The sequence below is a fragment of the Dreissena polymorpha genome, chromosome 5 (genome assembly GCF_020536995.1).
Source record: "Dreissena polymorpha isolate Duluth1 chromosome 5, UMN_Dpol_1.0, whole genome shotgun sequence".
Taxonomy (NCBI): Eukaryota; Metazoa; Mollusca; class Bivalvia; order Myida; family Dreissenidae; genus Dreissena; species Dreissena polymorpha.
The window spans coordinates 37,992,105-38,005,289 of NC_068359.1; the positions used below are offsets into that span (position 1 = coordinate 37,992,105).

The 13,185-nt window shown below is 37.7% G+C and overlaps 1 protein-coding gene across 3 annotated transcripts in view; it reads right to left on the reverse strand.

The window, feature by feature from the left end:
• Positions 1 to 1,157: 1,157 nt before the first annotated feature.
• The window catches only part of LOC127881618 (uncharacterized), a 40,416-nt gene continuing 28,388 nt past the window's right edge, over positions 1,158 to 13,185 (reverse strand). For 2 of the 3 annotated variants that reach the window (XM_052429664.1, XM_052429665.1), the window contains exon 3: positions 1,158 to 4,444. In XM_052429664.1, the coding sequence (XP_052285624.1) occupies positions 2,220 to 4,444 (2,225 nt within the window). In that variant the 3' untranslated portion in view covers positions 1,158 to 2,219. Of the gene's footprint in view, positions 4,445 to 4,897; positions 5,035 to 13,185 lie in introns of those variants that run through there. The other variant, XM_052429666.1, reaches the window with a different exon arrangement.

A 13,185-nucleotide genomic window follows, 5' to 3' on the forward strand; every position in this document is an offset into this window, starting at 1 on the left:
TCGTATTTTGCTGGCATTAGCAGGGTTCAGTATAAGTTGATGCACTTGAGGTCCAAGAATGCAAGTGGGACTAAGTGAGACTACAGGTGTCGATAAATACACATAAAGGTTCCACAACACATAACAGAACGTGGGAAATCAACGTCACCATGTAAACATTGCCAATTATGGCATTAATCGTTTTTTCGCGTTTGCAATGTTAAATCGCGCCAAAACACCAATAGCCAATTGTATAAATATGGATAGGTTTAGCCATCCAAAAGATTACCTTATTCGGATAAAGATAACCGTTAAGTCAAATAACTCGGCTAAATCGTATCTAACACTAAACCGAAACATGCACCTGTTCGGATAACGATTTTTTTTATACACTTTTTTATACAATTAACCCAAACATATATCATAACATTGAAGATAACCAAAAGTTTTCCGCTGTATAATAGTTATCGAGATTTATACAATAGGCCACAGATGGACAAATGAAACGCGGTAACACGATAAGTGTGTACCCATAAAGTGTTTTGCGTGGACAGCCAGAACGACGTATAAACGCGCCAACACGACCAATATGACATTTTTGTTCTTTCTTATAGTCATGTTGGCGAAAGAAAGTCAAATGTCGTATTTGTCGAGTTGGCGTATAAGTGGTTGTTCTTTTGAGCTTGATTGCTGGCGACTTTTAAACCCACAAACACACAATAACGACATATCATATGCGCTAACAAACCAAAACGTGTCGTGTTGGCGCATCTGATTTGTCGTTCTGGCGTTCACGCAAACACGAAAGATCAATGTCATATTAATTGTCGAGTTGGCACCTGAACGATATGGAAGAAAGGAGCCATCATAATTAGGGGGTTTAATTGTCATTTTGAAGAATATTAAATAAAACCTCTTGTACTATAATTACTGTTACTAGTACACTAGTTTACAAAACGTTTGTCTGTAATTAAATATTAATAACAAACATTTTCGAAAGGTGGCGTAATAATATTTCTTTAATCAAAATGCAAATATGGTTGTAATGGATACTCGAATACACGATAACGAAATAATAGGTAAAAACTTTTCATTCCAGTAGTGTTCGGATAGGAATCTAGTAAAATCAGTGGGTTCGTAATAAAGAACGGAAGACACAAGGCTTGAAAAAAATAATTTATATGTTTAATAAATATTATAAGAAAACAATGAAGCAAAACAGTTTGTTAAAAATATTAAAATAATATTAAATTGACAATAAAATACAAAAAAAAATCAGAGACGCAGAGCAGTTTTAGTGATTTGGATGTTTTGGCAAAAGAACCCTATACAATCATTATTTTGACATTAAATATACAGCGATAAAGAAGTGTCCATGATATTTGAGAGAGAACTGCATATAGATCATGTTTGAACTTTTGGAAATTCAACAGTTTTGTGCATTGTATGGCAACGTAAGCATTATTAGTATACATGCTTGCATGTGTTGTACACGTTTATGATTTATTATCCACAATAATCATAAAATGGCAAGCTTTCAACAGAATTGCATAGAGGTGTGATATTTAACATACATGCATACAAAATTGAAATCCCTATACAATTGCATCGCTGTCAATCCGTAAGAACATGAACGTATATCAATAACAGCATAATTAAGAAAGATACTGTTAATTTCATCATATCGAAATAAATCAATTTGACGTAGACATGAACACGATTGTTTTAAATATTTAATTATTAGAATTACGACGTTGTTTTTTAATTATTAATTTATTATATAATTGTGCCAACTGAAATGCTCTTTATCGAAAATGTTATGTACAATTGCTGAACATTGTAATTAAATTTTACAATCGCACACAATCTGATACCGAAAAAAAAACTTAAAATAGCCAATGGCAATCACTTTAACAAGACAGTAGTACAAAAATCAGACACATTACAGTGACCACAATGTAAAACCTGTTTAGAAGGCATGTTAGTTTCGTCATAGAGGAATAGACCGTATAAAAAAGAATGTCGGTTGCCTTTTCGGGTCACACACACACACACACACACACACACACACACACACACACACACACACACACACACACACACACACACACACACACACACACACACACACACACACACACACGCACACACACACACACACACACACACACACACACACACACACACACACACACACACACACACACACACACACACAAACACACACACACACACATTGATCACATAGATATGTCTGTAACTCTACTAGAGGAATGTGGTTCATCAAATGTGTTTCCCCACAGTAAAAGTTTTAGTTTCGGGTTTGATGACGTCACGATTCGAATGCGGTACTTCAAGTTGTCTGACGTCGCTTCCGGGTCGACGTGTTCCTTTCCAAGGCGATTATAGCAGAGCTTCAACAGCGTGAGCGTTGTGTTGCTTTCTAAAATATCCAACAACTTGGAGAAGCCGTCGTTCGATATGCCGCACATATTCAAACCGAGAGTTTTGATATGTTTGTTTCTGACCAGAGCGTTGGAAAGTTTCGCAATTCCTTGGTCCCCAATGAAATTCACACTTAGATCCAAGTGACGTAAGGATTTGTTCGTTAAGATGACGTCAGACAAAATCGAACATCCGGAGACAGTTATACCACAATTCTCAAGGTTAAGGTCCCTCAAGGAAGAGTCGTCCTTCAAGTTAGTAAGTAACATGTCGGCCCCGGCATCGCCAATAAAGTTCCTACTAAGATCCAGTTCTGAAATCACTTTCCCAATTTCGATACCCTCCAGAAGAAGGCCACATCCCATCCAAGCGATATTAGCACTTCGCAGACGTAGTTTCTTTAAACAGCGATTTTGTTTCAACATATCCCTTAAAGCCACACACCCACTGTCGGCAATGTCGAGGAAACTTAAATCCAGATCCTCCAGACCTACATTTGTACGTAAAGCGTCCGCCAAACAGTTGACGCCGTCAGCGTCGATTCCCGTAGAAGACAGGTTTAATTGACGTAACGTCTTGTTTGACGTTAACGCTTTGGCAAGATGTGCCGCGCCTTCGTTCCCGATATTGTTTAATCGCAGATCTAAAACCCGCACGGAGTAATTCTCCACAAGGGCGGCGCTTATGTGCGACATGTCCGTACCACGAATGTGCGTTTTCCCGATGTGGAGTTCCAAAATACTGTCATGTTCTCTTACGACGTCGGCAAGTGCTATGGCCTTCGACAGACACAGCGCGTGACCCGACACAGATATGGTTACCATGGGCAACCCGTTAATGATAATGTCTTCACTAAATACACTAGACGCCTCACTGGAGAGAGACTGAAAAGAGAGTCGTGAATTCCTCTTGAAGGATAAAAGGTCCCTAGAATGTCGTTTGCTTTCTGTGTTTCTTAGTTTCTCCAACTCGACCACAGATCGAATTTTGCCGGTGTCCAGACTGTAATATACAACGTCGAACGAAACCGACTTTTCATCATCCAATATGGGCGATGACTCTGGGCCTCCAGTTAGCACCTCATATATGACGTCATATATTGCACGCATGGCGTCTAACACAGCGGCGACGGTGGTGAAATCAGCAACGCTCCTAAGGATATCACAAAACTGTAAAAACGTCGGGTACTCCGAGTCCATCACGGTTTGCACCACGCTTTCAATAATGTACCGGCTGTCCAAAGGATTTCTGTAGATATTCAGTGCCTTTGGATCAAGTAACTGAGCTTCTGCTAGTTTTTCGAGTATCATGAACGGATCCACCTTTTGTCCAAGAAGTTCGACGGAACTCTGTAATATGAGGACATGGCGATCTTTAGCACTAATCTCAGTGGATTTCTTTCTGGGTTTCATGACAACCTTTCTAGAAAGTTCTGGCGACACTATTTTTATTTTCCCGCCGGTGATTGACTGTTGGCGCCTCTGAAATGAGGACGGCAGAGCATAGTTCGGGAGCGAGTTCGTTTTTGAGGAGGCTATCAGCGGACCGATAGAGGATTTGGGCGGTAACCTCGATGGCGTACCCGGCGGTGCACTGATACAAATTCCAGAAGAGTCAACACCTTCATATTCTTTCGCAATTTCTGTCTGTGGGGAACTCAAAATGTTAACGCCACTCAGCTGCCTCGGGAATCCGTTCTGATAAATCGGAGCCGTCGTCACGGTGATTGACTCATCAGCATCAGTGTGCAGCACTCTGGGCGGTTTCGGTGGAGGGTCGACCAGTTTGCTCGGAGAAACGTCAGTGTTATCCAAGACGTCCGGTAAATTAACGGTAACGTGCACACCAAAGCCACCATCCTCGATGGGTTTTGCAGTCCCATTGTGAACAAGAGACTTCCGGGAGCGCCGCGTTGACAGCGATCTCCAGAACTTCCATGATTTCTCGTGTGGCTCTTGTTCTTTGCCAATGTTGGTGCTTTTGACGTTATTATTGTTGTTCGGCGTCGTTGTAGGAAGATCTGAAGATACAAAAAAACTACATAGATTATTGTATATTCTATTTGTACTGCTCTAAGATATGGACGCATGCACATTTAAGATGAATAAAACGCTTCATAACACCATAATCAACCCAAACATTTCTTAATGGCAAGGACAATGCATAATGCCAGGTAAAGTACCCTTCAGTATTCGAAATCAGGGGATGGGAAAACCAACTGATGGATACATCGACAATCTAGCTGGCTTTGTTTTTAAGCGGATCTTTTTTTTTCATTGGAAAAGATAAATTCTCTAATGTCTTAGTACAGGATCATACCAACACTTAAAACACAAAAACCAGCAGAACTTAATGATTCATTGTTTACCGAAGTTATTTTTATCTGGAGTTTCCACCTGACTGCTAAGCAAAAAAAACAAAGACCATTTCTACTCAGACCCATTGTTTCTCGTGCATGCACGTGCACCCGTACCTGCCATTGAAACGCTCTCCCGTAACGCGGACAGACGACATGCCAGATGGCGCTTTCTTGGCAAAGAATTGAAATCATACACTTGCTGCATTGTTTATTTGATTAATACCATTAACATAATTATGCGGTGTAATTGTTAATATATCAGACATAACGGTTATGGAGTTTCACGGTTTTTACTTGATTACAAATTCCGTTATAATTTGCTGTCTGATTGTACTTTATCACACGAGCGCCTTTGAAACATTTTCCTACAAATATGATTTTTTTTGCACAACATTAATTTATCCGCTTGTCTGCACATTAATCCATATGTTTGAAACGCACATATTAATATAACTAGTGTCCAAGTATATTTTCCCTTTTTCTGAAATATAGCGCTGCGTTTCAAACGCAATTTGCACAATGTGGGATTCTTGCAAACAATACAATATCCGCTCCAAGGTGAGAACACGAATCAAATTGCACCGATGCACGCATTCAATTATTGTTTTACGTGTTTAACAAGTCACCGTGACAACGATTTTGAATGCTACACGCATTCTAAGCATTCCACCCTATAGCACCCATACTGAAATTAACGACAAGCGTATATCCATTTAACTCTCAGAGTTCTTTATTTCGAATCAAAACGCGTGTCAGTCACCGGGCGTTAGGAAACACAACCAAATGTCAGTGACAGTTTAAAGCTACTTGATGAGTCTCGCATTCCTTCATAAAAGATAATGTTGTCGTATACTGTACATACAAAAAAGGTCAAACTAACTTTAAAATCTAATTTATATTAAGTCTGAGCACTTAAATTTGAATATGTTCGTACAAGTCTCTAAATATTATAAGATTGAACTTTAAAACACATTAATTATTGGTTGATTATGACGTCACATATAATCACAGACGCCTTATTAACATCATCACATCGGAGATTTGTTAATGACTGAATGGTAAATTATCAATATGTCATTTCCAATATGCTGGTGACATATTATAATTATATGATATTCATATTATATAAGACAATTATATTTATGTAATATAGAACACTTTTTACACACTTTAACTAAAAGTACAAATGGATTCGCCACAAAATTTGCCCTTAAAGTAACTGTAGCTTTAAAGAACGTGTGCGCATCTACATAACGACTGAGTGAACAAATCGCGATAAACTTAAAATGTCAAAATACAGGAAATGCCCAAAAGTGCCCGCTTCCAATTAATTAAATGAACTACGAGGGGGTATTTGGTACTTAAGTAGAGTAGAACATTAAAATAAACAAACATTAAATTGCTCTTTTAAACGATTATCTGCAAGGATGATTTTCATAACTACATTTTACAGCACGAGAAGATAATGAAAGCTATTTGCAGCGCTAATTCTGGCAAAGATCGATTTGTATCGCGCAGAAATTGGCCATTAATGAGAACCGCGCATTTATTGGATGAACACAAAACATGTCATTGACTGGAACGTTCCTAAACGGTTTCTGTGTGGTATTTAGCTGGCTTAATGAAAGTGCTCGACATCTTGCTTTATGTATTCGTTTAAATCAATACTTTCTGAATAAGACTACTGCAATAATGCTGAAGAAAGATCATATGAAAGGATTCAACAAGATTTGAAAGCATGATTACCAATAACGAACCAATTTGATGAAAAGCCGCATTAAGCGCAGATTTATTGCGAAAACATGAACCTTCCGTGGATTAAACATCCTAGCCGTGTCTGTAAATCATTGCGGAGTGTGTACCAACCAGCAAACGCAGACATGTTTGCTAATTCATATTCCGAAGCAATCACGATAGAGATGAAAGATGGAGCTACGAAGGAACGCCTTTATGTGTAACTAACCGATCAGAGAACCGGGCGCCTTTGTGTTCCAGTAATGCCTTGTAGGTTTCAAGGATAAATGTTAAATATGTTAATAAAGAGACTAGTGCTGATGGGGATATTGATGATGATGATGATGATGATGATGATGATGATGATTATGATGATGATGAAGATGATGATGGTGAAGAAGATGATGATGATAATGATGACGACGACGATGACGATGATGATAATGATGACGATGATGATGATGATGATGATGATGATGACGACGACGACGACGACGACGGCGACGATGATGATGATGATGATGATGATGACGACGACGGCGACGATGACGATGATAATGATGATGATGACGACGACGAGGACGACGACGATTATGATAATGATGACGATGATGATGAGGAGGATCATGATGATGATGATGATCATCATCATGACCAGCATCATCATCATCATCATCATGGCTTTGTTGTTGATGATATGATTATGATGATGATTAAGTTGTTATTGATGATAAAGATGATGATCATCTATAATGATATAGTTATGGTGTTGTTGTTGTAGTTGTTAATGTATATGATGATGATAATGATGATGCCGCTAAAATGAAATCTATCTTTTGAAATCATTTAAGCTACCAAAATGATTACGACGATGACGATCTTTTGTGTTTTAATTGTTATGGCTATCGATGTAGGCTACGTTGATTTGAATCAAGGTAAAGAGGAAAACGGAAATAACAATGAGGTTTAGAGCGAACACGTGCAGCAATTCTTCTCCACACATGTCTTATTAGTTTGGCCACAACGTGTCTCGTTAGTTCGGCCACGGTTCATGGAAATTCGTTTTACCGGCAAGTGGTAAAATCAAAGTACTGACAGTACTGGTGTGACGATGCTTTTGAGAGGATGGATATAAAAGCATCAAGTTAAGTTTATCTTCATTACCACAATCACCACAATTGTGTATGTTGGTACGAAAAAAAAATTGGGTACAAAAATTTTGCGAAAAAAATTTGGGTATGAAAACAAATTTGGGTACGAAAAAATATTTGGGAACAAAAAAATTGGGACCGAAAAAAATTTGGGTACGAACAAAAAATTGGGGATGAAAAAAAAAATTGGGTACGAAAAAAATATTGGGTACGAAAAGAAATTGGGTACGAAAAATTTTAGGTACGGAAAAAAAATTGGGGGAACGGGAAAGTAGTACCTGTGGGGAACTTGACCCACACTCGCACATTTTCGGCCCTTTCCGTCAAACATCAGATAAGTTCCTCGAAGGCAATAGTATGAATACACATTTCGGAAGCGGTAATGCGGTCCTACCTACGCGCGTCAAAATGTAAGCGAAATATGTACACAAGTCTGTCAGGAATGATTTAATTAACGAAGACAATCGTGTATTGATGTAAGTTTGTTGAAGAAATGTGCAGAAAATATTAAACAAGAGCTGTGTTTGTGAAACACAATGCCCCCTGCTGCGCAGCTTTGAAGCCATATATTTTACCTTTGACCTTGAGGGATGACCTTGACATTTCACCACTCAAAATGTGCAGCTCCATGACATGCACATGCATGCCGAATATGGAGTTGCTATCTTCAATATTGCAAAATTTGACCTTTGATCTTGACCTTGAAGGATGACCTTGACCTTTCACCAATCAATATGTGCAGCTCAATGAGATACGCATGCACGCCAATATTGAAAAAGTTATGGCCAATGTTAAAGTTTTCGGACAGACAGACAGACGCTTTATATTTGACATTTGATCTTAAAGGATGACCTTCACCTTTCACAACTGAAAATGTGCAGCTCCATGAGATGCACATGTATGCCAAATATCAAGTTGCTATGTTCAATATTAAAAAAGTTATGGCCATTAAAGTTTTCGGACGGACGGACAGACTGACACACTGACTGACTGACTGACTGACAGTTCAACTGATATAAGCCACCCTACCGTGGGCAGAAAAAGCAATGGCGATATTTTTCTCAGCCACATAATTGTTCATAGTTTGATATCACAAAATGAAAGTAAAAGTAGAACTGTCAAAAATGACAACCTGTCAACGTGTTGTTTTTGCTGGAACGAGAGGGCTATTACACTCAATGTGTTCACATTTTGACCATAGGCTTTGCCAATGACCTTTATAGTATGGGTAGCTTTGATATTATTTATTGCTATCATGTAACTGCATGATTGTGTATATGTTTACAATACACAAAGCATAAATAATGATATAAATATACTGATTGAGTTTATAATAATCTGAGAACTATAGCCAGGTCGTTTGAGGACTTAAAATACAATTTTGTGTCCTGATTTCATGAAGAAATGACCATGCATGTCCTAGATTTCAAATTCAAGGCCCTGGTGTGACACATTGGTAGCATTACCGTTAAATTGTTACCAGGCTTATGAAATTAGTTTTTATTGAACTATCTAAGGAAATCTAAATCAGGCACTGCTTTTTCTTGTTTTAGTACAGTCATAGATCAGTTGTGGCCTCTGGGTAATGACCAATTTTTGCTTACTTGTCACACCCTTAAAACTTTCCACACGTCTATAATAGCAAATCTTGATTTAGGTGATCTTCAATGGTACATTTAAACTTTAGCTCTGTTACAAGAGTGCTGGTAAAGTCCAGTCACATATTTAAATCTAGGCCATGTCAAAATGAAAGTGTCAAAGACAAATGAAAGATGCGTTCATTAATTTTTGTCCAGTTGTTTACTACTGCTGTAAGTTTTTATATAATATGACTGATGAACATCATGTGAGAGAAAATTCACATTATCATTGTATATCAGGTTTAGCAGCCTTTTAGATAACTAAGTATGCTAGTTTTCAATGTCGCTTCTGGGGATCAAACCCGTAGGGCTTTTAGGAAGATTCTGAAATTTTCGATCCCTCGAGAGCAACCAAACAAAAAATTAAGTCAAATATTGCCGACTCGGTTTTTTTGAGTCGGTTCATGAGGGATAAGCGAGCTTGATTGGTCATTGTCGGCTCTGGTACTACTTACATGTACCCCGGGTACTCTTAAGTATACTTACATGTACCCTGGGTACTCTAAGTATACTTACATGTACCCCAGGTACGGTAAATAAACGTAATTGTACTCGGTCCATATTAGACTGTACCCGAGTTGTATTCGCGCCCAAAATCCGATGTCGTAAAACGCGCAACCGATTATCTTAAACACACTTCTCTTCAAAAAACACTGCATCAGCATGCTTTTTGAGTATGTATTCCGATAATATAGAGGCCTTTCTACAGAAAATTGACATAAATGTGTATATATAATTATTTCAAAAAAATAGTCGACAACGACTGATTAAGGGTTAAATTTCCCGGGTACATTTTAGTATATTTACCGTACCCGGGATACATGTAAGTATACTTAAGAGTACCCGGGGTACATTTACGTAGTACCCGAGCTGACAATGAACAATCGAGCGATACTGGAAGGTGCAACATCTCTCACGCCCCCTAGCATCGCCTTTAGCAGTATTCAATTCTCAACAGGAAAGTGCTGAAGTCATTGATCCCGAGGGACAAGAAAAACAATTGATTAATATTCGAAATAAATAATTTGATTAATGACAATTCTATTATTTGAGCCAGGTCACAGGAAAAGCGCAGTCGTATCAGTATCCAATTAAATTATTTGTTATTGTCAGAAAAACGCTTTTAAGCAAACAGCTTTCAAGCGACTGCAGGCTGATCTAGATCCAAACTGGCCACAATCGCCTTAATGTCTCTTTTACTGTGACACAGTTCATTTAACTTTAAAATGATAAAAAGTACTAACACTAAGAAAGAGTACAAACCAGTAAAGAGTTTGAAATCAATGTTGAATTTCAGGACAGCTTGGTGATTTGCAAATCCCCGATGAAATGTTGATATCGGGTATCATAGTCATTCAATAAGTCGCAAAATGCTCGAATAAAATTTATAAAGCACAATGTGACTTATATTGATAACTAAAAATACTAATATGCCAGTTTTGCCGTGTCAAGCTGTTACGATCCAGAAAGTCTTTCATTCACATCGAGTATATATCCTTCGAATTCCAACTATTGTTGTCATAAGCGGAGATTTAGTGAATAAATAATTCATATATCCTAAATGACAGCTTCTAAATAGCGAAACAAGCCAATGTATGCAGTAAGAAAGTTTTGAATCGAGACTCTCATGGGGGCGGCCATTGTTGAATGTTGAAACACGAACGACAACTCTGCTAGGAGAATGTTATCAATGACGAGCAATCTCCTACGCAGTGGCGAATGCAAAAGGGAAGTAACTGAAAAATCAAGTTATCTCAATCGGACTGGCTCGGTCTTTTACATAGGTCGCCATTGTGAATTTTTTTTTATGGTTATCATACCTAGGACGATGCTGTTCCAGCATCGTCAAAAACACGAAATTAGAGACTCAATCTGGCCAATTATAGCGGTTACGATGTCCCTCAATGATACATACCCTGTCACAGTGAAGTACTAAGAGTATTATACTTTATATTTTATAATGGTGATAATATTCGGTAAATGCCGTCTTTCACTCGTGTCATAATGCAATCTCAGTAAGCATGAAATGCTAAATATAACTGCATACGAATATAATAGTTCGCGTTCTCTACTCGTAGGCTATTCAGAAGTAAATAATATCCAACATGACGTGTTTTCATTCCATGCTTTTCTGTTCTGAGAAGACATGAAAACGTTGTGTAGCATCTTTTTATTTTGCCTCAATGGGTGTGTGCTATCATATCTGATTATAGGCGAAAAACGTAATTAACCAACAATAGGAGCAGTGATGGTCTGTACACAGACGATCCCTCTTGTAACCTTATTAGTTCTGGTATACGTAGATTACACCCTAACCCTCATTAGTTCTAGTGTACGCAGCTTACAACCCCACCCTCATTAGTTCTAATATACGTAGATTACACCCCCACCCTCATTAGTTCTAGTGTACGCAGATAACAACCCCACCATCATTAGTTCTAATGTAACGCGACATCTCCTCATAAGTTTTAATACAATATAAGTATACGTAGATAAAAACCACCAACCCACCCCATCGCCCAACTCTGTCGAACTGTGATCGAACATTCAGGTCATAATATACTAAATAGTTTCAATATATTATTCAATGTAAAAGCGACAACTTTAAGCGAAAATCAATGCAACATTTTGCACATAGAGACCCCCATAACCATACCTTTTCTTAAAGGCCATTCTAAGCAAAATCGAATCATGCAATAAAAAAGATATGTCATGTTCAAACCAAGAAAGAACTCGACGCTAATCAAAATCGACTGTTTTTGCAACTTTTTTCCGACCCTTTCTTAATGGAATGTAACCTTTTTCAGTGCAATGCTTTACTATAGTCTCTACGTTTATCATATTTCAGTGATTCAGTAGTGAACACCTATTCATGCCTTACCACTTTCTCCAAACGATAAAACCCGAACAACAGTCTAAAGTGTAAAACATGCCTTCGAGTCAACTATGATACTTTTTTTAGAGAGTACAGCCCTACATGAAATGCTTATTTAGTATAATGTAACCTTCATGGACGAAATTATAATAAAATGTATCCTTCATTTTAAAGAACATCTTTACAATGTATATGTCAGTGCACGAAAAATATCCATGCATGCTTAATTGTACTAGAGGGATCTTGTTGTACTGAAATGTACTTAATTGGTCTAAAGATTTTAATATTGTACTATACTATATGATTTTTTATATGGCGATTATTTGCATGCGCATTTTGAAAGTCAATCTTAAGAAAAAAAACTCAGCAAAACAATAGTCAATAGATACGTATACAAAAAGCATGCAATAGTGCAGAGGCGGATATAACATCTCTGAACAGTTTAAGGACAAACCAGGGATTCACGTCAGATTAATATAAGCATGCCAAGCAATGAGCACCGAATGGTATTATTCAAATCTATTATATATAATATATATCTCAGATACCTTACATGGCTGACATGGTATTGACATTGCAAGATTAGGTCCAATGTAACAACAGATGTTAAGACGCTCTAACAGCTGTGTTCTACTGGTATTCGTTTAGACAATAGGCCCATTTGTATCGCGTAATCAAATATATCAATATGTCATCGCGCCTTAGTGTCTTACGTACCGGTACTTATCAAGTTTACTTAGTCCTCAAATTTATCGCTAATTGGTTTATCTTTAATACGAAGACAATCGCCGAAAATCGTACTTTTAAATTTATTTAATCGATTTATCACTCAATAAAGACGAGAATGTAGACCTGTGTAACAAAGAGACATGCAATCTTGAGTGTAACGTGCATGTCGAATTGAACATCACATGCAATTTATATGAGAACTGATAAAAATATCGATTTGAAACGTTGAATAGGTAAGTGATAAATAAAAGTTAGTTTCGATTTCAGGTAAAT